General features: G+C 24.2%; 1 protein-coding gene across 3 annotated transcripts in view; it reads right to left on the reverse strand.

Annotated features, from left to right (window-relative positions):
- The window catches only part of LOC122716876 (growth hormone secretagogue receptor type 1), a 100196-nt gene that overhangs the window by 16844 nt on the left and 59164 nt on the right, over window positions 1–24188 (reverse strand). For all 3 annotated transcript variants that reach the window (XM_043940362.1, XM_043940361.1, XM_043940360.1), the window contains 2 exons: window positions 23835–23947; window positions 23333–23495 (listed from right to left, as the gene is read on the reverse strand). In XM_043940362.1, coding sequence (XP_043796297.1) covers window positions 23333–23495; window positions 23835–23915 — 244 coding nt within the window. In that variant the 5' untranslated portion in view covers window positions 23916–23947. The remainder of the gene's footprint in view (window positions 1–23332; window positions 23496–23834; window positions 23948–24188) is intronic.

Genomic DNA, 24188 nt, shown 5'->3' on the forward strand with positions numbered 1-24188 from the left:
AATCATAATATTTGAGAATTAAAAGTTGGAAAAAAAATTAAACAGAATATTTTCAAATAGATATATTTAAATAATTTTGTTGGTAAAATTATTACAGAATTATTGCAAAAATATCATTATTCTTGTATGAATAAAAAATATAAAATGGGTCAGTTAAAAAATATCATTCAATGTTATGATTTTAAAAGAGGTAATTAGAATAAATGTAACATTTCAGACATATTTCATTTGTTACATTTGTGAAAATGTCAAAAATTTTAAGCAAAATGTCTTTTATATGTCTGTTTCATTCTCTTTATATAAATATCATGAAACTCTTTGAAATTCCATATCTTCCACCACATATTCAAATAAAAAAAAAAAATTCATTAAAATCACTTCATTTCACTAAAATAAGTTTAATTAAAAATTCGCTTTTTTTTATACAAAGCAGAATTATATTATATAATTTAGTATATTTTAATGCAAAAATGCATAACTTTTATACATTAATAGCCGAGAATATGTTAAAAAGATTTTAAAAAGTCGATAAAAATAATTCATTTCTTCAAGTTTCATACTTCAAATATTTTTTTCTTGGAAAAGAAAGAATGCATTCTAATGTGTAAACGAAAAAGAAACGAAGTTAAGGGGAGAAAACGACGGGAGAAAGGCGCAATACGATTTCAAAAGTTTACCTTGGCCATTATATCATCGCGTGATGGCGCTGTTATGTTATATCGAATGTAAATGTTATTAACATACATGAGAACGCGCCTGCATAATGTTCGTTTTGAAGATTCACGCGGGAATATTTTGCACTTTTGCTTTTCACCTCGTCAACGAGATTGCTGTTACACCTGCTTTTTTTATGAAACGAGAAAAAGTGAAGATAAAATATATTTTCCCATGGAGAAATGAAATATAGTTGATTAAAATTCGTTTTAGAAAAACTATCTAGATCTTAATGAAAACTAAAATTAAAAAATATTAATATTTATGAATTATGAATAAAAATATAATAAATATAAAGATTTATAAAAATAATTTCTTTTAATTATATATCAATATAATTAAAAAGATCATTTCTTAAAGTTTCATACTTACAAAAAAATAAAAATAAAGTAGAATTATATAAATAATAAATATGCATGTTAGAATATTTTTATATACTTTTATATATAAAAGAGTAAACTTTTAACAGCATTTTGTTTGAAATAATTAGAGATGAATGAATTATTCGATTTTGAAAAAGTTAAATAATTTAAATATTAAATTTCAGATATAATAAATTAATTTATAAATTAATTTATAAATTTTTTATAAAAGAAAATTTTTAAAACTGTTTTAATAATTCACAAATGAAACGATATAACAAAACATATTGATTTTTGCATTTACTGTTGAATTGGCATGAAAAAAATCGATAAAATGAAAAATTTAAGGATCCTATTATTGAATAACATTCAATAATTCTATAGAAATACATTTACACACATTTACATTCCATGCTCTCAAATAATTCTCTATAAATAATCAACTCTCGAAATTTTTTCAATATTTTTCATACAGTATAAATTCTGTCCTCGTACAAATTTTTTTTCTCCTTGATCTTGGTTTCTCTATCAGATTTTGTTAACGAAAGTGTTTTCTCGACCGTGAAATTTACGTCTGATAAGAAAGCACAGCTTAGACAGCTTTGTCGTATATTTGATTATCGTTATCGTCTATCAGGTCTATTCGATAGTTTGTTTGCTGGAAAATTCTCCCTATTTCTATTTACTAGGAATTTGTCAAGAAATGCAGGACAATAAGAATGATTTGTGAAAAGGCACAATTTTGATCCTATATATTTTGAGAGATATTTATATTTCATTTTATTTATTATTATTTATTTTTTAATATTGTATTCATATTTAATATTCTGAAATGAAATTTCAGAGTTGTTATATGTTTATTCGACTTCATGATATTAAGAATAATATATTAGGAAGTATATTAAAAAATAATTATATCTAAGAAGAAGAATATTGTTGATTAGAATTTTGAAATCAATAAAAATTGTATCACCAGAGTATAAATCAAATGTATACAATGTTCTATTGAAGTTATTACAATTAGCAAGAAAATGATAGCATATTTTATGATTTTCAGTATTTCTGGAGAAACTCAAAAACATCAATAACACACCACTACTTTCAAATATAAAAGAATTACATTTTTAATTAAAAAAAGCACATTGATGTAGATCATAGATCAAATTAATTTCGAGCCAAATTTTAAAAATTGCAATCATATAAGCAGATAAAATACCCATACTATATATTCATATACTATAAATTACTATATTTCTATCTATATGTATATTATAGTGAATTATAATAAAAAATATTAATCAAATTATTAAAATAAAAAATATATCATTTTCTAAAGATTCAAACCATTTTTCAGTTACATCGAGGAGAGCAAGTTCCACCAAGAGGATCCGGTTAGAGGTAGTGGCGCCTTTTCCATTCTATTTCCTGCCACGAAGGTTAAAGAGAATTGGATAGAAAGCGACAGTACAAGAAGGTGTAGCATTAAATGCCTCAGCCTCTAAGAGCAACGGTAATTCTTGGCAGGGGGTAGGAGTTCAGCTGCTCGTTTCACCCAGCCATCAACCTTGTCCACCGCATCATGCTTGGACCAAATGTGTACTCTCCACCTTGCCCTAGCCTTGTCCACAGAAGTTCTCAAAGCCTTCTCTCGAAACGAATAAAACGAACTGATTGGACGACGCTTATTTAATTAAGGATTCCAGCTTAGAATTTGTTCTTACGATTTATCTTTAGGATTGATCTTGCAACCGTCAGTTGGCGCTACTTGTCAACGTGAAGTTAGTCACGTTTACACTTTGATGATAATTGAAAATGATAATTTCATAGAAAGCTAGAGAATCCAAATTATTAAGTTTTCAATTATTTCATATATTATGAAATAAGCAATAATTGTAGAATATGTAGACATGTTTCCAAAATGTAAGAATATTAACTTAAATGGAGATTCTTAAGATAATTTCAATCAATTTTTTTTTGGAAAATCTTCATTTGAGCTTTGTTAATAATATAAAATAATAATGTAATAAACGTAAAAGAAATAAAATGTAAAACAATATATTTCACAAAATTTAAATTATTCTTTCTTACTGAATTATGAAATTCTTCAGTGTTATAGTAATAACTATGAATATAGAAATAATTAAATATCATTAAATTATGCACAAATTTAAACGAATTTTCTTAACATTTCCACTGCAAGTGAAATTAGAATTATTAGTCAAAAGCATATTCACTAGAATATGATACTTCAAAGAATCCTTTCTGTTAATGGAATAATTATTTCAAGAAAGGATGATACTGTGTGGAAATAAGAAAATGTTGAACTTAAGACCAATGAATTGTCAAACGAAATTATGATCTGAATATCGTCCATCATCATTGAAACATTTAATCCATTCTTTTAAGTGATTGCTGCATCAGCTATGAAAGCTGATTATATTATTTGTTCTGATTGAATATCTATTTTATCATGAGTTTATATTATGAACAATTTTAATACTATTTTTCTATGAGTTCCATAAATAATATCAATGGTTAATTGAAATGAAATTTCATGGGGACAAAGAATGAAATATAAAATCATATCTTTAACAAAAATATTGTGGTTTCTACTTTATATGTTCAAAATGTACGAATTTTCATATATACATATAATAGATTATCAAACTGTTTAACAATTAATAACGTTATAACAATGTAAATAATATAAACAATAACAATAATTATTAATTAATTAATTAATTAATTAATAACAAAATTAATCAACGATTCCATGAATTAGGAAGGAATTATTTTACAGATACAGATACATGATTAGATATATATTAATTGTATTTAATAATCAATATTAGTATCTTTTCAATAGATATGAATTGTTGAAATATAAATTTCATATTTCGAATTTATTCTTGATATCCTATGATATCTATTTACAAAGGTATTGTATAATTTCAAAACTATATTGGATTTTCGTTTCTATTTTTGTTCAGGAATAATAGTTCTTGAGAACTTGAAGCACAATAATGAGGATAGAATTTTTCTGCCCTCTTTAATCTTCATACAAATATTTTTCCTCGAGTATAAGATTTTCTTATATTCATAATATTTCTTTTAAAATAACTTGTTTAAAATAAATTGTATATTTTAATTAATAGAGAAAAATTTTATTTTTTTTTTCCTTTGTATTCTCACTTTTGTATTGATTTCAGCTTCAAAATTCTGATAAAATCAATGATAAATATTTTGAGTATATCTTCTAATGATCAATATTCTATAATAATTTCAAGAACTTGTGGAAGATTTCTCCTCTTTTGTACATATTATTAAATTAAATTAAATTAAATTTTAAACAAACAAATTAAATATAATTTAATTATATTCACATTCATGATTTCTATATATTAGCAAAAGAAAAATTTAATCCCTTTTGTATCTCTCTTTTATTATTGATGCAATTATTATCAACCTATTTATAAGCAAATAATGAATTAAATCTCGTTAAAAGTTCCTCGTCGGTCCCTGGTCGAATGATATAAGGAAAGCGCAATTTTATTCACTAAAACATGGATTAATACAATATACAGGCTTTGATAACTTTTCCAAGTCGGAATTAAATACCTCGCTGGATTTTTCGTATTAAAATTTTAATTTTAATTGATTTATCTTCATTTAAATGTTTTAAATATGAAAAGTTAGATTAATTAAATTCGAATATTCAAAATTCACAATTGTTTAAGAATCAAACTTGTTTAAATTCAAATATTATATTGCAGAGGTTGAAAATAAATTTTCCAATATCCTTAACGTTCATAAATAACTGAAGTAACCGTGAGTATTTCGAAGTGAAACAGATTGTTCCAATCCTAATTCTCGATCGTTCTCTATGATCGATGAAGACAGAAGTGTTTTCACCGCGACTGTATATCAAACAGCTCCCTCGTAAATATTCTTCTCCTGTGCTTAAGCGTAGGAGCAACGAAACAGAACTAACAAATTGTACCTGTCTCACAATGGAGAAACAATTTTCCTCGGGTCTAACTTTTATAAGGAACAGATTACCATTACGATGTATATTCAAATGGAAATTTTCTCATAAGCGTGAAATGTCTATATTTTTTTCTATCTCCCTCTCTCTCTCTCTCTTTCTCTTTCATATCGATTCATTTTTATCTTTCCTTTTTGGAGATTTTTTAGCTCTTGTTTTCAATTTATCAGCAAAAATTGATAAAACTATCGTTTAAAGACGAATAAATTTTATAGAATGAAAACTGACTGAAAATTTACTATTGATTAAAGGAAATAGAAAAGTAGAATATAATTTCAATTTTTCTATTAGATCTAGAAATTGATTCCATGCTTTTTTAAAATAAAATTATCATTTATTTGAAAAAAAAAATAATATTTATTTTGTTTTGTTAATTGTTATTGTTTCATCATTACTTTCGATAATATTGTTTTATTTTTCAAACAAATTTCAAATCCTTTTAACAAAAAAAAAAAAAAAAAATAGTTTTCCAATACTCGAAAGCGTGCAATAATCAAATAACATCGAATATATCATAATCATATAAAATTTAAAAGAATCCACATGAGAGAGAATTTCTTTACTCTAAAAAACAAATGATTTTGTATTTTTGCAAAGTATGCTTATTGTATTCAGTAAACGATTATTTTTTTACATTATTTTCATTATTTTCGTGAATCAATTGATATATATCTCTTCAATTATAGATTTTTCCAAAATATATAAAAATTTTTTATTAAAAATCAGATTATAAATCGATCAATTTCAATATTCAAATATAATTGTTTTTTTGAAATATGTTTATTTCTTTAAATTTCAATTTTTTGTTGTTGAACTAATCACTTTCAAAATAAGCATCGCCATTTTGATAATTGAACCTTATTCCATAATCCTATTCGCTTTCTGGTCAAAGCTTTGACAGCTCGGTTTGAATTAGTATTTATCCATATTAATTCAATCCAGGAAAGATGTGAATTTATTCATCAAATTTCAAGTTTCGTATAAATAATTTCAAAAATATAGATGAAATACGAATAAATACACAGATTTTATAGATAATCAAATTTTAAATAAAGAAATTTTTTAAAATAATTTCAAAATTGTGTGAAAAAAAAAGCTTAAAATCCATTGAATAATTCTGTGAACGAATTGTTAAATTATACATTTTAATCGTGGAATAACAATTTACATCATCAGATAAAATATTTCACAATATATATATATATATATATTATTGCATGTAATATAGAAGACGCCATTTTGGTAGTTTCAGCGAGAAAGTTCCATACATGGTCAGAATAATTCAGTTGGATGGGCGTCCTGAATTTTAGTTCGAGATAGTTATATCCAATTACATATTTTTCGTTTCTAGTTTAATGCAATGCTTTAGTTATTTCGAGAAAACTATTTTATGGAGAATCGATTTACTTTTGAAAAAGATAGGTTATACGTGATTTTCTGAAATTTATCATTAATGATAAAATTGAATGTGAATTTTGTTTATTGCAAGAAAAAAGTTGAAGTTATTAAAACGAACTATAAATTTTCTTTTTTTATTATCATATTTTCATTCATATAAGTTTGTATTTTGGTAAAATTTTTTACTATTTTTTTTTTAAGGTTATGTTATTTAATAGTAATGAAAAAAAATGAATTTTAATGTATTGTGTGAAATTAAGGCAATTAAAAGAACCGACAAATTCTGTAGAATTCAAATTTTTATTTTAATAATATTCATTTTTTTGAAAACTACTTCAATAATGGAGAATTTGAATACTTGAATTTTATTTCTAAATTAATAAAAATAAAAATAAAAATAAAAAATTTTCAAGAAAAGTAAATTATTCTAATTTTATCTAACTTATTTAATATTTTATATACGTATATATGTACATATATTATTTATAGCAATGAAATTGTCTAAAATGTTTCTATCTATTATGAAGAAAAATTAAAATAATCAAAAAAAAAAAAAAAAACAGGATAAAAGTTTTATAGAAAATTGTACTTTCATTAAAATCTAATTTATAGAAATACATAAGTAAAAATTAATTATTGCAGAATCAAAAAGTGTAATAAATAGAAGAAAGAGGAAATTATGTTGAAAAGTTTGTAAAATTAAGAAATCTTATATTATGGATTATATAAATTCATCATTATATATGCATTTGACTCAATTAGCGGCTGCATTTACTACTAACCGTTCTCGTGAAACGTAATTTTGCTGAAAGCATTAGACACGAACGTTTGTCTTTCGATAGTCAAAGATATTTCACGATACACACTCTTGTTTGAACAAGATTGATGTATGAGGTATCGTTTCCTTTAAACAAACCACTATACATAGTGTCTTCTTATCTATGATTGAAGATTCGCTTAAGTTGATTAAAGATAATAAGTAAAGAAATATTTGAAATGAAAATCCATACATTTATACATATTACCTTAACTTCATTAATTTTCCTAACTAAATGTCCAAGACAAAATGAGATTTTATTTCATAGAGAATGAAATTTTATTTTATTGAAGAAGAATTCATTAATTCATTAACAACATTCAATGTTTGAATCAATTAAAAATAAAATAAAGATATTTAAAATTATTAATAGTTCTTTTGTAACAATATTGAATTTGAATAAAAATGTAGGCAAAATAACTCTATCTATCTTCATATATATGAAATATCCTATTGTATTGTTAAGGTAAAAAATCTATCTCTTATCTAAGTACCATATTTCTTTCATTTTTAAATGCAATCACCATTATTACTTAAAAGTTCCACTCTTCAAATTTCTTCTCATATTAAGCTCAACTCGAAACGATATTTCAAATGCATTAACTCAAAAACAATTTGATTTTGTATACGTTTTCTTAAAATATCAATATTTAACCGTGAAAAAACTATATTCAATTACGAAAGTTCATTCTGGCTGTCTGCCATGGAAGACGATTGCAACTAGTACATAGGGGAATACCAATGGAATCTCTTCACAGATTATCTCTATAGTGCAAGTATGGGATAACAAAAAACAGGTATCCATTGGTCGAGAGACAAAGTTCGATATCTTGGTAACTTTCAGAGAAGCGGAAAAATCTCTTAGAGTAAAATTACCTTCGAGATAGGAATTTTATCCGCGAGAACCAATTGTTATGAGAATGGACGTGATATGGAAGAGAAGATTTCTTCTTGGATTTTAAATTCTCGAAAGAGAAATTTCGTTTTGTTACGAGACTCGTTTACCATACGATGATAAGAATTGGTGAATTGAATGGGGAAAAAGGGATTATATTTTGCTCGAGGAATATTAAATATAATGTTAAGTATTGCAAGATAATTATGGAAGTTGTTAATTAATTAAATCGAATAATGGAAAAATATTGTTTGTAAGTTTTTAGTTATCAATTTTGATATACAGATTGTTTTGATTTCGATATTTTAGATTCTCTCAGTTATTATTAGTGAAAACGAAAAATGTTTCATAAAGTTGAATAAAGGATAATATTCTCTATAAAAAATTATTAATCCATGTTTCAATCTGAATTTTATAAAATTTATTGTATAAGAGACAAGGAATACAAAATGATATTCTTACAAAATTTAAATTTAAATATCTTAAATTAATAATTTTTAAGCATATATGGGTTAATATTTTTTTTATAGAAAATATTGAGTTCCATCGATTGAATATTAAAAAATATTCCATTTATTAAAAATTGAATGATCTTTATATGATTTTCATATAATGAAAGAATTAATAACACCAATCAGCATTCAACTTTTATTTGAAATATTTTTAAAGTGAAGATATAAAAATGATGAAACATCTTGTATAATTTATTAGAATTTCGTTACATTATATTCGTGCAGTTTTAATTTCAATTAATTGTTTGTAATTTTTATTCTAGTACGCGTCATATCATCACAGACTTCAAAATGATGCATTGAAATGTTATTCTATTACGTAGGTGTGTATTTAATTTTAATTAATTGTGGCATGAAAAACATTGTTCGTGAATATTCTCTTTTTTTAATATGTTTGATAATAAATGATAAAATTTAATGGGTAATATTGATCCATTAAAATGAAATTTCAAAAAGTTTCATATGCATCAACCTAATAGATAAAAATAAATATTATAATATATTAATATTATAAAAAAAGAATTTCTTTTTTCTTTCCATACAAATATTTTTGAATCGAACCTATTTAGATTTTTCTATTTAAAATTTAATAATCAATAAAAAATTGATGAAAAATTAAATTATTATTGATTAAAAATTAAAATCATTTTTTAAATTCTAAAATATAATTATAATTTCAACTCAATCTAATTATTTATAATATATATATATAATCTAAATATTATAAAATCTATCATAAGATTGATCAATATCATCCTTGATAGATATTGACCCATCAATTCCAATCAAGGGTTAAAATGTCCATTATAAAATCCACTTATCATAAAATACAAAATAAAATATGATTCTAAACTGAAACTATCATGATTACCTATGACCCAGCGATTCCAATCGATGGTTAAAAATTTCATTCTCGAAATTCTACGGCTCCATGTGCCAATTTACGAATCACGTCAGCAATATACGCCTCTGTAAATATCCTCTTGTTTACCAGCCTCAACGATTCGCGTGTTGAAAATGAGTAAGCATTGGAAAATGAATGAGCATGCACCTTTCTTTTTCTTTCTCCATTATTTTTCTTTCTTTCACTGCATTATAAACAGCAGCCTTTCTTTTAACGAGTTCCAAGTATTTTCGCGAATAATTTGTTTTTCTTTTAAAATTTTTCAGAATCCTTTTTCCTTCCTTCTCCACCATGTTCTCATTTTAATTTTTCGCTTCATCAATCGATTTTTTCATTTTAAATATCTATAGAACAAAAATCAGAGATTCCTCGAATTTTGAAGTAATTTTTACTTTTCTTTGAAATCTCGTCTCTCTTCTATCACTCTCACTTTCTTTCTCATTTTCACGTTTCCTTTTTGCTTTAAATATTATTAAAGTGACATTTCGCTTTTCTGTAAAATTTCGTTCAAACGATTATTTCTATTATTGTATTTCTCTCTCTTTATTTTACTCTATTTTATTTCACTTTTATTCATTTTATAAATACTATAAATACGCACAATGGTATTATAAATTTTAAAATTTCATCAAAACGATCGTTTCTTCTTTTTCTTTTTCTCCCTCTGTTTTCCTTTCTATTTTTATTTATTTTTTCTCGAAAGTATGTATGTACCACGAATTTTGAAGTGTATTATTTTCTTTTGAAATATCATAGCACGACAGTTTATTCTACTTTTTTTTTTCTCTCTCTCTCTCTTCTATTTAAACTCTCCGTAACCTATTTTTTTTCTACTGGAAAAAATGGTACAGTCTTGAAAAAAATTTTACTCGACAAATATTTTGGAATGAGAATGAAATACGAATTACTTTAAATACAAACGTTATAACTAATATCGATTATAATAATCAAATACTATATTAAATATTAACGAGAAAATTCGAAATTAAATTATATCTAATATTTAATGAATTATTATAAATCATATAACAAAAAGTAACGAATCGAGATTCCAATTTTTATAAATATTTTATTTCTCCTTGAAATTTCAGTTTTATTATCCATTTCTCTCATTCCCTTCTCCATTTTCATTTATTTTTTCGATTTTTTTCTCGAATACTCGTAATAGATCAAACAATCATGAATTTCATTGTCTCATTTTTTTTTTTTTTTTTATAAAATTTCATCCCATTGTTCTCTCTTCTCTATTACACATTCCACTATTATACTTTATCCACTTTACTTTCGAATCGATCGTAGTACATAAAACATCCGAAACCGCAACAAATCGAAGTTTCACGATATTCAATATATCTTGCATCACTTTGAAGTTTCATCCTTTTTTTTTTTTTTTTTTTTTTTATTATTTCATTCTTCCCCTTTCTCCTCTCGTTTCGTCAATATAATCGAAAATGTTCGTTTTGAACATTCGTAAACGGGTATGTTGGCCCCGCTTGGCGAAAACTAGTTTCGTAGAAAACCATGTGATTGCGTGAATTTTAAATTCACGAGGTTATCTTGGCCGACCAATGGGGTTGTGCCAATACGGTACAACGAGGAAATCAGAAGGACGATATAGAAGACCCGCTTTTTCATTATCTATTTAGGCTAGGCCGGCTTTTGTAATCGCGAATCCTTGGAAACCCGACTTTACGTGGATTGGAAACGTTTCACCTGACGTTTTACAAACCGGAAAACTTATTTCAATGATAACGAGACACACAATGATATGATAATATTGGAACGATTGAAGAATTTTATATTGGAGATGGAAAAATATTTAAAAATTTTTCCTTCTCTTTTTTCTAATAGGATTTTCCTCTAACAAAATATCGTGTAAATATTTATTTGTAAATTATATTTAATAAAAAATCATATTAGCGATAAAATTGTTTTTTTTTTTTTCAGGCAATCGTTTATTATTAGAATCTTAGTTTCTTATTAATATTTAATACAGATGTATTTTGTAGATTAAAGTATCCTTTAATTAAAATAAATAAATTAAAAAGAAAAATTGTACATACATAAATCAGAAAATTATAATGGGCTTTATGAAATTGGACAAAATTTTTATTAAGAATTCAGCTGTATCTAAAGGCTTGTTATCTAAAGATCATGTGAAAAGAAAATTATACGCGTAATTATATGCATGAATTGAGATAATTATTTGAGAAACATCAAATGTCTATTTCGAAATTGATTTTTACGATAATTGAATTATTTCGTTCGAAATAATAATAATAGAAAAATACTTGAATTCATAATACTAATTCATAAAATAAAAATAATAATAATAAAAAGGGGACAATTACAAATTATCTTTTTATCAATATATAAGGAAAAATGTAGCTCATGAATTTAATCTCATTAAATAAGCAACTAGAAATTTTTAATTAATTCATTCCATGTTAAGATAAAAATTCAAAGTATTCAAACAGAACGTGGAAAAAAAAGTTATAAGTTTATATTGAATATTAAATTCCTAGTATCTCTAGATTAAAAATTTCGAATTAAGAATTTACTTCATTTCAAGAATGATCGAAGAACATTCTTCTTTTCCTTTCCTTTCCAATAAAAAATTGTATTTTCTGTCATGGGCCACCGGTACACTCACTACACTATATTTTTAAACTCGTGTTAAAAATATATCATCGATCCTTCTTAAGTTGCTATAAATATACGTATACTTATCATTCTTTATTTTAACATATGACACGAAGAGACACTAAATTCGACCTAGTATGACTAATGTATTTGGAGAGAAAACATTTTTGCAGAAAACTACTGTCTATTCGAACATCAATTAATCTATCGAAAACATTTCCATCCACATTTTCTTGCATGTTAAAATAAAATATCGTTTGTCTACTTGTGAATATAAAAATTTTTTCCTTTGCTCCATTAATCATCCAATATTTGCTTATTTTGAACAACAAGCTGATTGAGAATAATAACAATTAATATTAACTTTATAAATTTGTATCGCAAGTTTATCGTGTTATATATAGTGTGTCCAGTTTGTTTTGAACAGCTCGAATATTTCGAAGACACGAAAAAATGTTTCAAACAAATGTTGTTTGTTATAAAGAGATACGTTATGCATATAATATTAATAATTTTTCTATAGATTGACGCGTCATGAAGATCAATTTTTTAAACGATGATATAATCTTGCAATATAACATCGATGCAGATTTATTTCCTACAAAAAAAAAAAGGCTATTTATATCTAAAAATCTTTCTTTTTTTTTTAATAATGTTACGCGTTATATTATAAATATACTTGAAATTATTGAGGAATTTAATTTGAGATAATTAATAGCATATATATTTCCTTACAACAGAAACACAATTATTAATTATTTTAAATTATCGCATTAATTATTTATTAATTATTCTTATTAAAATTAATATTCATTTATCTTGAAATAGTCGTTCGTATCTAAAATTGTTAAATGAAAATTTTTGTGAAAATGTAAATGCAATATTTTTAACTTTTATATCCTTAAGGCAATAAGCAATATTCACGATAAAACTCGTAATATTTTATTTTCATATTTTATATTTTCTATCAATTTACATTTACACATCATACAATGTAGAATTTTATTTCCATAAATAGGCTGAAATCAGAAATTTGGATAGAGGATACATAAGGAATTAATGTTTTTTCAGATTCGAATCACGCAATTATTCGATTTGTCCATTTATTCTTCGCGTTTATGAGGTTTTTTTCGAGAGACCACGTGTGGCCTGAATGGGTTCCAAGGGTCGCAACTTCCGCGTCATACCTTCCGAACAAAATCAACCCCCCCCGTCTCGTGAGATCGTAAATTTCTTCCTAAGTTTTTTCGGCCAGTCTCTCTGGAAAGGATTGAAATTCCAGAAGGGTAGCTAAGCCCCACTGATATCTAGACGCCAGAAATGGGGTTAACATGAAAAATTAGACAGATCTCTGAGGAATACCCATCTTTATATTCACGTCTTTTTTTTTTTTTTTCTTCCCTAGATCATTATAAGATGACAAAAATTAACCAAAATTTCTCCTTTTAATCGAAGAAAAAAAATTACGATTCTTTTTGCTCGATAAATACTTTGGTATTACTCAATACAAAAGCGAGAAATATAAATTATTATGAATAATAACTGTTATAATTATTTAGTTACATAGAGTATGACAATTTATAGATGCTACATTAAAAGTAGAAATAAATCAAATAAAATTATAAATAACATGGCGTCGTAATTTTATGGATTTAATTTCTTGTATTTATTTATTTGTTTTAATCTAATTGCAGAGCGTAAAGAGTTAAGATAAAAAATATAAATAGAATATATCCTACGAGAGAAAATCTCTCTAATTTATTTGACTTCTTTGTTCAAAAGTTAAAAGCATGGAACTTAAAAATATTTTAATACGTAGTTCTATGAATTGAAAAATACTCGCTATACAATGAATAATAATAAATAACATAGACAAGAAATAATACGATATAATTAAAGCAAACAAAATTCTAATTACACAATATTAGCAAATAATCAAATATATATAGTATATCTAATTATCACGAAAGTAAGGAAACCATTAGAACCATCAGTGGACGAGCATTGTAAATCCTGTAACGTTAATCTTGCAACAAACTGTTTCCATTTCAAACAATTTTCACTCGCATTTCCTTCCCCTCGCCTCGACCCACGTTTCATTCCTTCACTTGAAAATTCACACGGAAAATTGGAGCTTTGGCAAAACATACCGGTGGTTACAAGTGGAGGAAACAGTCGTTTCCCTTTCAGAGATCGTTAAATTATGAGAGGAGAAAATGGAAAAGGCAAATAACCGTGGCGTAATTGCTATTGGTTGCCAATCGAGGGGGAGGTTTATTAGAGAAAGAGAAGCGAAAAGATAAAAAAAAAAAAAAAAAAAAGGAAAAAGAAGAAGAAAAAAGAAAGAACTTCAATTAATGGAATTAATAACATAGGAAACAACGAGGTGATACTTGTTACGAAAATGATCTTGAATATAATTGAATATAATTATGGCTTTGCATATATTGTCTTTGAGGGGATATTCCACTTGATCCAAAAGATATATGGGCACGATTGTTGGATTTTTATTAACGATTTTTAACGATTTTTAATGAAAAATTAATTAATTAAAATTTTAAATAAAATTACTTTATTTTAATAATTTTTATTTAAAATTAAAATTATTCTAATAATATTTAATATTATTAATATTATAGTAATTATTATATTTGATCTTGGTTCAGCGTTACAATTAATTGATTATTCGATGCCTCGAATAATAAAATATTCAAGTAATTTATTAAAATAACTTTATTCTTAACTTCAAAAAATTCATTAAAATTTTATTCATCACTGCTTATTGGGAAAATATCATCGATATCCTTCGAAAATTATATTATTTTTCGTGGTTATATCACTGTCTTATTATTACTTTGTTTCATATAGTTTGAATTATTTATTTTTCATTTTTATGGTGATCTTCAATCGTATATGTTAACACATTAAGCGACGATATTTTTTAATTTTCAAATGTTCAAAATTTCATATCTCTTTGAGGACGATTTTTGATTAGTTTTAAAATTTTGAAATTTTGAAATACACTGTCGACATTAATTATGGATATTATGCAATTAAAGATATTGAAAATCTAATAAATCGATCTCTCACTAATCTACAATGTTAAAAATAAAAATTTTAATGTCATTAAAATTGAAAAAATTGAAAGAAGGATATTCAAACATAAGAAAACTAGTACATGTCACTTAAGAACTGTCACCTTTAATAAACAGTGACTCTAATTATCATTACATATATTTTAGACGTATGTAATCATTTCAATTATTTTTTTTTCTTCTCATAAAGTTCTTTAAATATTCTTTATTACCTGTTATTCTTTATAATGACTGTTTTCCAAAAAAAAAAAAAAAAATTTCGTATTGCTGTTAATAGCTAATATGATGTATTGATGTATTCTAAACTATGAGATTATAAATAATAAATAGTGCTATTTTTAGTTTAATCGAGTCCAAGTTCCAATGAAGTGCACTAGTATAATTTTCTTTATTTATTTATGATTTCTATTATTTGATATATTTGATTTAATTTTTTCTTTTTATATAGTTTTCATTATTAAATTCCTCTTCTGTAGTTCCTTTTTTCTTTTCCTTCATATTAAATTCCACATATTTAAAGTATTTTAAAATTTAATGTGAACATAACCTTAAATCACTAGCAACAAAAGATGTAGTTGATACAAATAAAGAAGATTTTCAACTATTTACGATATAGTTAATAAGTATAGTTAATAACTAGATCTATATCCATATAGTAATTATATGAATTTAAACTTTTTCGATTATGACAATAGCCATTTTCTGGAAATAAATTTATTGTAATTATAAATAACGTACAACATATACTATTTTATATAATAGTATAATTGATATTCTTGTAGCATATTATTTTAAAAATAATTATCTCAACATCAAAATAATGAAGAAAATGAGACTAATACACTGTACGAATATTTTTTAGGTTCACTGTTATAGCATTAAAAATAGAGTAAATATAATGAAAGGTATTATTCGATCGATATCTTGAAAAGCTAGTACGTGCTACGATTTCTTATTATATATATTTTTCCATTTATCTTTCTGAACATTTCTAACTTTGTTAGCAGCATCTGTTATTTATTTCTTTTACGAGAAATCTTGTTAAAGATCGGTATCGCGATTGTATCGTCAGTCTGTTGTCCATCGAATAAGAGAAGCTAGGGGAATATAACATCTGCGCCTCTTACATCAAAAGTGTAATTTCCAGGCTTAGGTCGAATATATCATTATACCTCAAGGACATTGAACTGATTTTCCCCACCTTAATGCATCTCCCCATCATAATATATATCCCCACCATAATGTATCTTTCCACTGTATTGGGGATTCAAGAGAAGAAATGAATAAAATGTTTCAATGAACCACTCTTAATTTAAAGATTTTGGTTAGTTTCTCTATTATATTATTTGTATGGAATCACAAAAGAAATTATAGGAATGAATGAAAAATTTCAATGAGACAATTTAGAGATATGTATAATATATGATTAATTATTTTTGTTTCATAAAACTTATTTCTGAGAACAAAGAATAAGATATATGATTTTTTAATATGTAGATATATATAGTTTAAATATATTAAAGTTAATTTTTAAGATAATTTTGGAAGAAAATTTTATCATTAAATTTTCATGTAAAAAAATTCACATTTTTATGACTATAATCAAAATAGAAATTTAAATAAAGATCTATTTTAATTTTTATATGAGTATACTTTAGATGTTTTACTTCAAATATTTTGTACATTTTTAATATCATTGCAATGATATCAAATTTGTAAAAGATCCACAATTTAATAACCTGTTTATTACATTTCACCCTTTAACATTGTTTATATCGAACTTTACAATTAACTTCATAGAGTCAGACGTTGCTTACAGCAAAGTCTCCTTTGCTCATATTTGAGTCGTCATCCAGCAACGATTTTCTCGAAAAGCTGGGAAATTGTTCGTTTATCAGAATTGTCTGAAATTTCCTTCCATAGCATCAATAGACATAAACTGTAAAGGATCGTCATTCGAGATCTCGTCAAAGGAAATTCTCGTCTCGTGTGAACCGAAACCGCTGTACGAATTTCTACGTCTCAATTTACCGCCGACAAACCAGTAGAAAACTTCTCGACATCTTGTGTTCCGTACGTGGAAAGCCGTAAAAGCTCGAAGATCGTATTTCATTTTCGCAGCCACTCATATAATTCCACGAAGTTTTATCAAGACGACTCTTTGCAAGAACCGTGTGATTTGAGTTACAAACTTACATCATGTATATTTGTATCTTACACTGTGATATTTTATTTTATGATATAAGAATATTATTAAAAATTCGTTTTTAATATGAATCATTTTTATAAAAACAAGTTTACATAAATATTATTTATTTATGTATACTTTGTATATATTATGTTTACGTATGAAAAAAATAGACTAATTTAAATAATTTTATTACATTGTAAATACTTAAGTAGAGAAATATCATTATTTTTGGTTTTATAAAAAAAATATTCAAAATTACACTATTTCAAAGAGGAAATTTAATAATGATAATAAAAAGAATTCTTTATTAAGATCTTTCTCTTTTTTCTGTAAAATTTTAAGATGATTTTGGATCATTATTAGAAACTTATAAATATTTTTTGTCGATATATTTATGAAGCATTAAAAAATAAAGTTCAATCTCTTCCGATTATATATTTCGAAGAAATTTATTATTAAATTATTAAATATTTTCAATTTTATCCAACTATTATTAAGTTTTTATCAATATTTATTTATGTTAAGATGCATAATCAATAATGCTTAATTATTAAAAGAAATTAGCAAAAAAAAAAAAAAAATTATTTCGACATGCATTGCTAACAATTTCGATAATTTACAAATTTCACATAATCTCTTTATCTCTTTTCAATTTTAAGAAACAAAAAAAAATTTAAAATCTTAAATGATAAAAACAGAAAGAATAGAAAGATACAAGTTCTACTAATTCTATCTCAAATCAATCATTGTCAGAGAATATTCACCACAGATGACGCAGAGTATCAAAATAATGGTCAATGTTCTAGAAGAAATTTGTCAGAAGAAGAATGCAAGAATGTTAGAGGGAAATATCCTATAGACCAAGGGGTGGAAAACAACTATTTGATTCGTAAAATCTGGACACTCTTTCCCCTACCAAGCAATTTCAAATGCAACCCCTCAAACTCCCTGCATAAAGTTCATACGAACCCCTCGTCACTCTTTGATTCCATCAACATTCCTCTCTTAACGCGAGAAATACTTTGTTATATTATAGAAAAAAAAAAAAAAAAAAAAATAGAAGAGTATAATATCATGTTCCAGGGATTTCCAATGTATACAGGACAAGGCTATACACGCACATATATATATATAGACATCATATACAGAGTTAATATTCGTAAAATATCTTTAGAGAGTCGATTCTAGAGAATAAACACAAGTTGGTATATAAAAGTATCATTTGAGGTTTATTTATTAAGTTATAAGAAATTTAAATTTGCGTCATATAGAATGTGCCAACAATGTAAGTGAAAATGATCTCATTCTATTTCTCTTGCTTTGTCTAACATAAACTTCAATTGTCTATAATTTAATCATTTTTGTGTTTATTTTAGACTTTAGAATTTATTACAAATTATTAAATATTAAATATTATCCTATATATAAAAAAATGTATTTAAATTATTAGATACGGAAAAATAATATCATCATTAATAATATTAATAAAAAAAAAAATGTATAGATTCATATAATGGATAACTTTACAATTTTTGAAAAAATTTAAATTTTTATAAAAAAAATACTTAAATTAAATCAAAGAAATATAAATATATGATATAATAATATTGAAAAGAAATAATAACTTTTCTTAGAATTGTATTTCATAAATTTCTATAGTTTGACATATATATATATATACATATATATATATACATATAAAGATTTAATTTTTACCATAATTTCTTTCATTTTTTCTAGATCCTTCATTTTTTATATAAAAGATATATACACAAATATTTAATTTTTATGTTTATAATTATAAAAATAGTGAAATAAAGAAAATGAACAATTTGATCTATTTCAAATGTTTTCTGATTAGCCTGTACAAGTAATAATATACTATCAAATAAATAGAATATATATGTACAGACAAATTATAAAATAATAAACTAAAATATATCCAGATACAAAATTTAAACATTATCAAATTATAAAAAAATAAACATATTTGAATTTTCAAATTTTTTCTTTTTTTTTTAAATATAAAATTATAGATTATATATCTTGGATTTGTATATCTTGATTTGTCAAAATTATATTTGCATGCATTGGTTTCTAACATATTTTGGCACATTGGTAACTAACATATTTTGGCACAAACATAAACAAACTTAAAAAATTATACAATTAAAAAATTATAAAATTAAGTATAAGAGAAAAAAATGAAATATTATAAACAATTGGAATGCTTATTTTCACGTCAATATATCAAATACGAATTGAATTCTTATTTTAATCTGATTTCTCTTCTAATCTAATTATCGGTCAATCTTAATAAAATAGAATACAGTTTTGCAAATAAAAATAAAAAAGTTTATCTGCAAGAAAAAGTTTCACAGCTTTCTATATTTCATTCGTTTGATCAAAAATTGCATGAATTTTTTAAGCTTTCCAGTCTTGTCTTTCCAGTGTTGTCTTTCGTCGCTGTGTTTTTCAGAATAAATAGAAACGTATAAAATTCTTTTTTAATGTTTAGTAATGTTACATGATAAAAGAATATGAAATTTCAATATGAAATTTATTATGCAAAAAATTTTCATTAATGCATAAGATTGTGAAAATAGCTACAGATATGTAAATCATATAAAAAATTCTAATATTCTATAAAATTTTAAAATTCTATAAAAATAGGTTATATCTAGATATAAAACACTTTCTTTTAAAAATGGGCAAAACACCAGGAACGACAAATTTTTCTAATTTCAAATTTTGAAAGATCACAAGTATGTATTTACCAAAGATATGCTCATATATGTTCCGATTCCCCTTAAAAGTGTTCGTGCTTTTCTTCTGGTCGTTCCTATAGAAAACGAGGTCAGACACTTTTCGTATATTCGTAAGAATTTCACAAGAAACACAACACCAGAATGATCGTGCACTCTAGATAAAAGCAACCGTTCGGTTTTGCTGGGCAAAGATGGCGTTAATGCGATTCGTTTTGAACGTGAAGCACTTCGCACCTAATTAACTTGTTTACGTATACACGCATGCTCGAATGAAGAAAGTACATTCGCATATTTTAAGTTTTTAATTGATTTAGATATTTTAACGGCATTATACGATATTAATATATTCTTGAGATATTTTTAAAGTATCGATTAAAAATTAAAACAAATGCAAAAATTGCTATACAAAAATATCGGTTAAAATTTATTAAATTATAAGTAACTGAAGTTTACGTCAGATAAAACGAGATAGAATAAGATCGATCTATTTTCGTTACATCGCATTCTGTTCGCATCTCACTTCACTTAACTTAAATTGCTTATGATTTAATAAATAAGCGATATTTTTGAATATCAACTTTTATGTTTGTTTTAGCTTTTAAAATCGATTTTTCAAAAATATTCCACGAATATATTCTATGCATTCATTTCCCATATAATAAAGAAATGAAGGTCAAGTTCAATATATACTTATAAATTCAATTTTAATAAATATTCCTGAATTTTTATTATTATTAAAATGATAAAATTTTAATTAGTATTACTTATAATGTAATTAATTTGTATCAAGTTTGGTTTTGAATTCTAGCATATATATACCTAAATAAGGTATATTTCAAAAACATATTATATTTTTAAGTTTAATTAAAAATTTAGTTAAAAGAAATCAAATTTTTCATAAATAATATTCAAATCTTAAAAATAAAAATTTTAAAACAAAACTTCGTATAATAATTATAATGATATCTATTCTATTGATATAGATATTATCATTATATAAAGATATTCAAACACAATTCTTGATAAAATGAATTATCTATCTTTGAATTTATCGATCAAATAATGGATAATAAAGAATTTGCTTGATGATTTAAATATTGCAATGTTTGATAATTTTCCATTTTTAACTCAATAGTAGATAAGCTAGATAAGTATATTATTATTCATAATTATTAGTTTATTATCAAAGGGCGATCAAAATGATTTATTATTTTTTTGATTTATGATATATAAATTGTTATACTGTAGAAAAAGTTGGTGATTAAATTATTATTGTAAATATGCTTCATCAATTAATGTATTCGCCGATATAATGTATTGCCCGAGAAATATATTCGATTTTAAAAAAAGATAATATTTTAAATCATGAATTTATTAATGTACTTAACATACAAAAACTATTTGTCTTCAATATTATAATATAATATATCAGTTTGTAAAGTATGTACAATATTAAAATCGTTAATGAAAACGTACAAAATAGAATAATTAATTATTTCTTAATTGCTATTATTTTAGATTTATATCATTCCCACTATTAAATTTATTCCATTAATTTAAAAGAACTTGCAATATGACTGTATTAATATTAAGAGCATTCCACTTTTAATAATTTGAAGTTATATTATATTTTCATGATATATTATATTTTCAAGCTAAAGCTAAATTTACTTCACATTTCTACTAATTTTTGCATGTCTAAATTTCCCGCTTTTTATAATTCATTTACCGTTTCAATACTTAAAATATTTAAAATATAATATTAATCATCGATATTTATCACGAATGCAACAATTAATAGATTTCCTCATTATCAAATTCGATATATATGTATAATATTAATTGTAACTTGAATAATTCAATAACTATTATAACTAATTATAACTATTATATTATATATTTGCTGCTATTATTTTCCATACTTTAAATATTTTCATTTATTAAAATACTTAGATAATATAAATTATGTAATATTTATATAATATTTATATTAATTTTCCATAGAAATATTTTATTTTAAAATATTTAAAAAAAATTTATTCAATAATAATTAATGTTTCTTAATCTTCTAAAAAAATTCATATTATTAGAAGATCCATTATGATTTCTAATTTCTTTCCGCTTTCTAATCACAGAAAACTTTTGCACTTCACTTGCCAACAACAATGAAATATTTTCAAGTGGCTACATTATCTTGGCCGATATCCAACGAAATTGTGCTAGACTGACCATCGTTAGAATTGAATTAAGGATAGCATAGATTCTCTCATTCGTAGCCAATGAAATTCAAACAGTTTAATAGAAGCGAATTGCAGTATCCTATTTGTGGTAAATTAATTGCAAAGTCGCACTGTTAATAATTTTATCTAAAATTTTATGCCGTTACACGAATTCAAATTATCGTTGTAAATCGAACTATATCTGCGAATATTATGCGAATTATCGGTGTATTCATTATAAATCAACTTTCTTTAAAATTTTTAGAGAACTGATACATTCTTGTTTATATATAGATCAATGATTACGATTAAAAAACGAAATGCCACATTAATTTCTATCTATTAAAACATTTCTTAAAAGTGAATAACACTTGTTTAAAGTATTTTTCATTATTTTGCATAATTAAAAATAATTATATAATTATGATACGAATGTATTATTTGTTCCTATAACTAATTTCTATAACCTCAAAAACCAGTATTAACAATGAAACAATCACATAGTTCATTTAACATCTTAAACTAGTTATATTCGATTATATTAAACTAGTTATATACGATTTATATTTTTATAGGATTTATCAGACAAAAAATCTTTTTTCTATTAAATTAAAAAAAAATTCAATATTTAGTATATTCAAAATTTTTCACTGCTGCTTTTTGTTTGAATATTTAATCTTTATATATTTAATAATCAAATAATGGCTGTAATAATGGCTATATAAATGAAATAAATATCATGAATAAAACAAATAAATTATTAACTTACACATATGTTCACCAAGCGGCCAGATTTCTGGTCCAGAATTCACCTCAACAAGAATGGTTGGTGTACAGATCAAGAGAACGCAGAGATCCGCTACACTCAAATTCACTAGAAAAATATTCGTGCTATTCCGCATATCTTTGCCTCGAAACACGACGATTGGTACCTGAGAAAAAAGTTGTCAATGTTGGTACTTCTGATGTTCGAACATGAAATGCACGGTATGAAATATGCAAGATATATTAAAAAATGCTAAAACATTGTAAAAAGATAACATAAAAAGATATTTTTGAAATAAATATATAATGTGATTTTATGGAAAATTATTCTTATCTTCATCGGAAACAAAAATTTGGAATACTTGAAATTAATTTTGAAAAATTTCATGTATAACATTTTATATTAAATTCTTATAATATTATAAATATTTTATATTAAATTCTTATAAGCATTATTGGAAAATAACTAACAAGAGATAGGTAAAATCGATCAATAGAAAACTTACCATAAGATTTCCAATTATGCCAAGAACCATCACTATAATGCAGGTAATCATAGATGTATTGCGAATATAAGGGGGTAACATGTAAAGATCTGTCGCATTTCTAGACTCAATCACTGAAATGTTATTATTTATTTTTGACTAGATTAAGTAGATAGAAAATTACTTGAAAACTCTTACATATATTGATATTTTTTAGATAAATTTATATTTTCTAGATTAGAATTTAATAAATATTCTTTTTTTATTCATAGATAAAAAAAACCTAGTTTTCATAAAATAATATTATTATGTTTCGATTAAAATGATTATTAAATCCATCTATCTTTTGACATATAATTCTCGATAACGAAAATA

This window comes from Apis laboriosa, unplaced genomic scaffold (assembly GCF_014066325.1).
Source record: "Apis laboriosa isolate Shangri-la unplaced genomic scaffold, ASM1406632v1 scaffold49_cov149, whole genome shotgun sequence".
Classification (NCBI taxonomy): Eukaryota; Metazoa; Arthropoda; class Insecta; order Hymenoptera; family Apidae; genus Apis; species Apis laboriosa.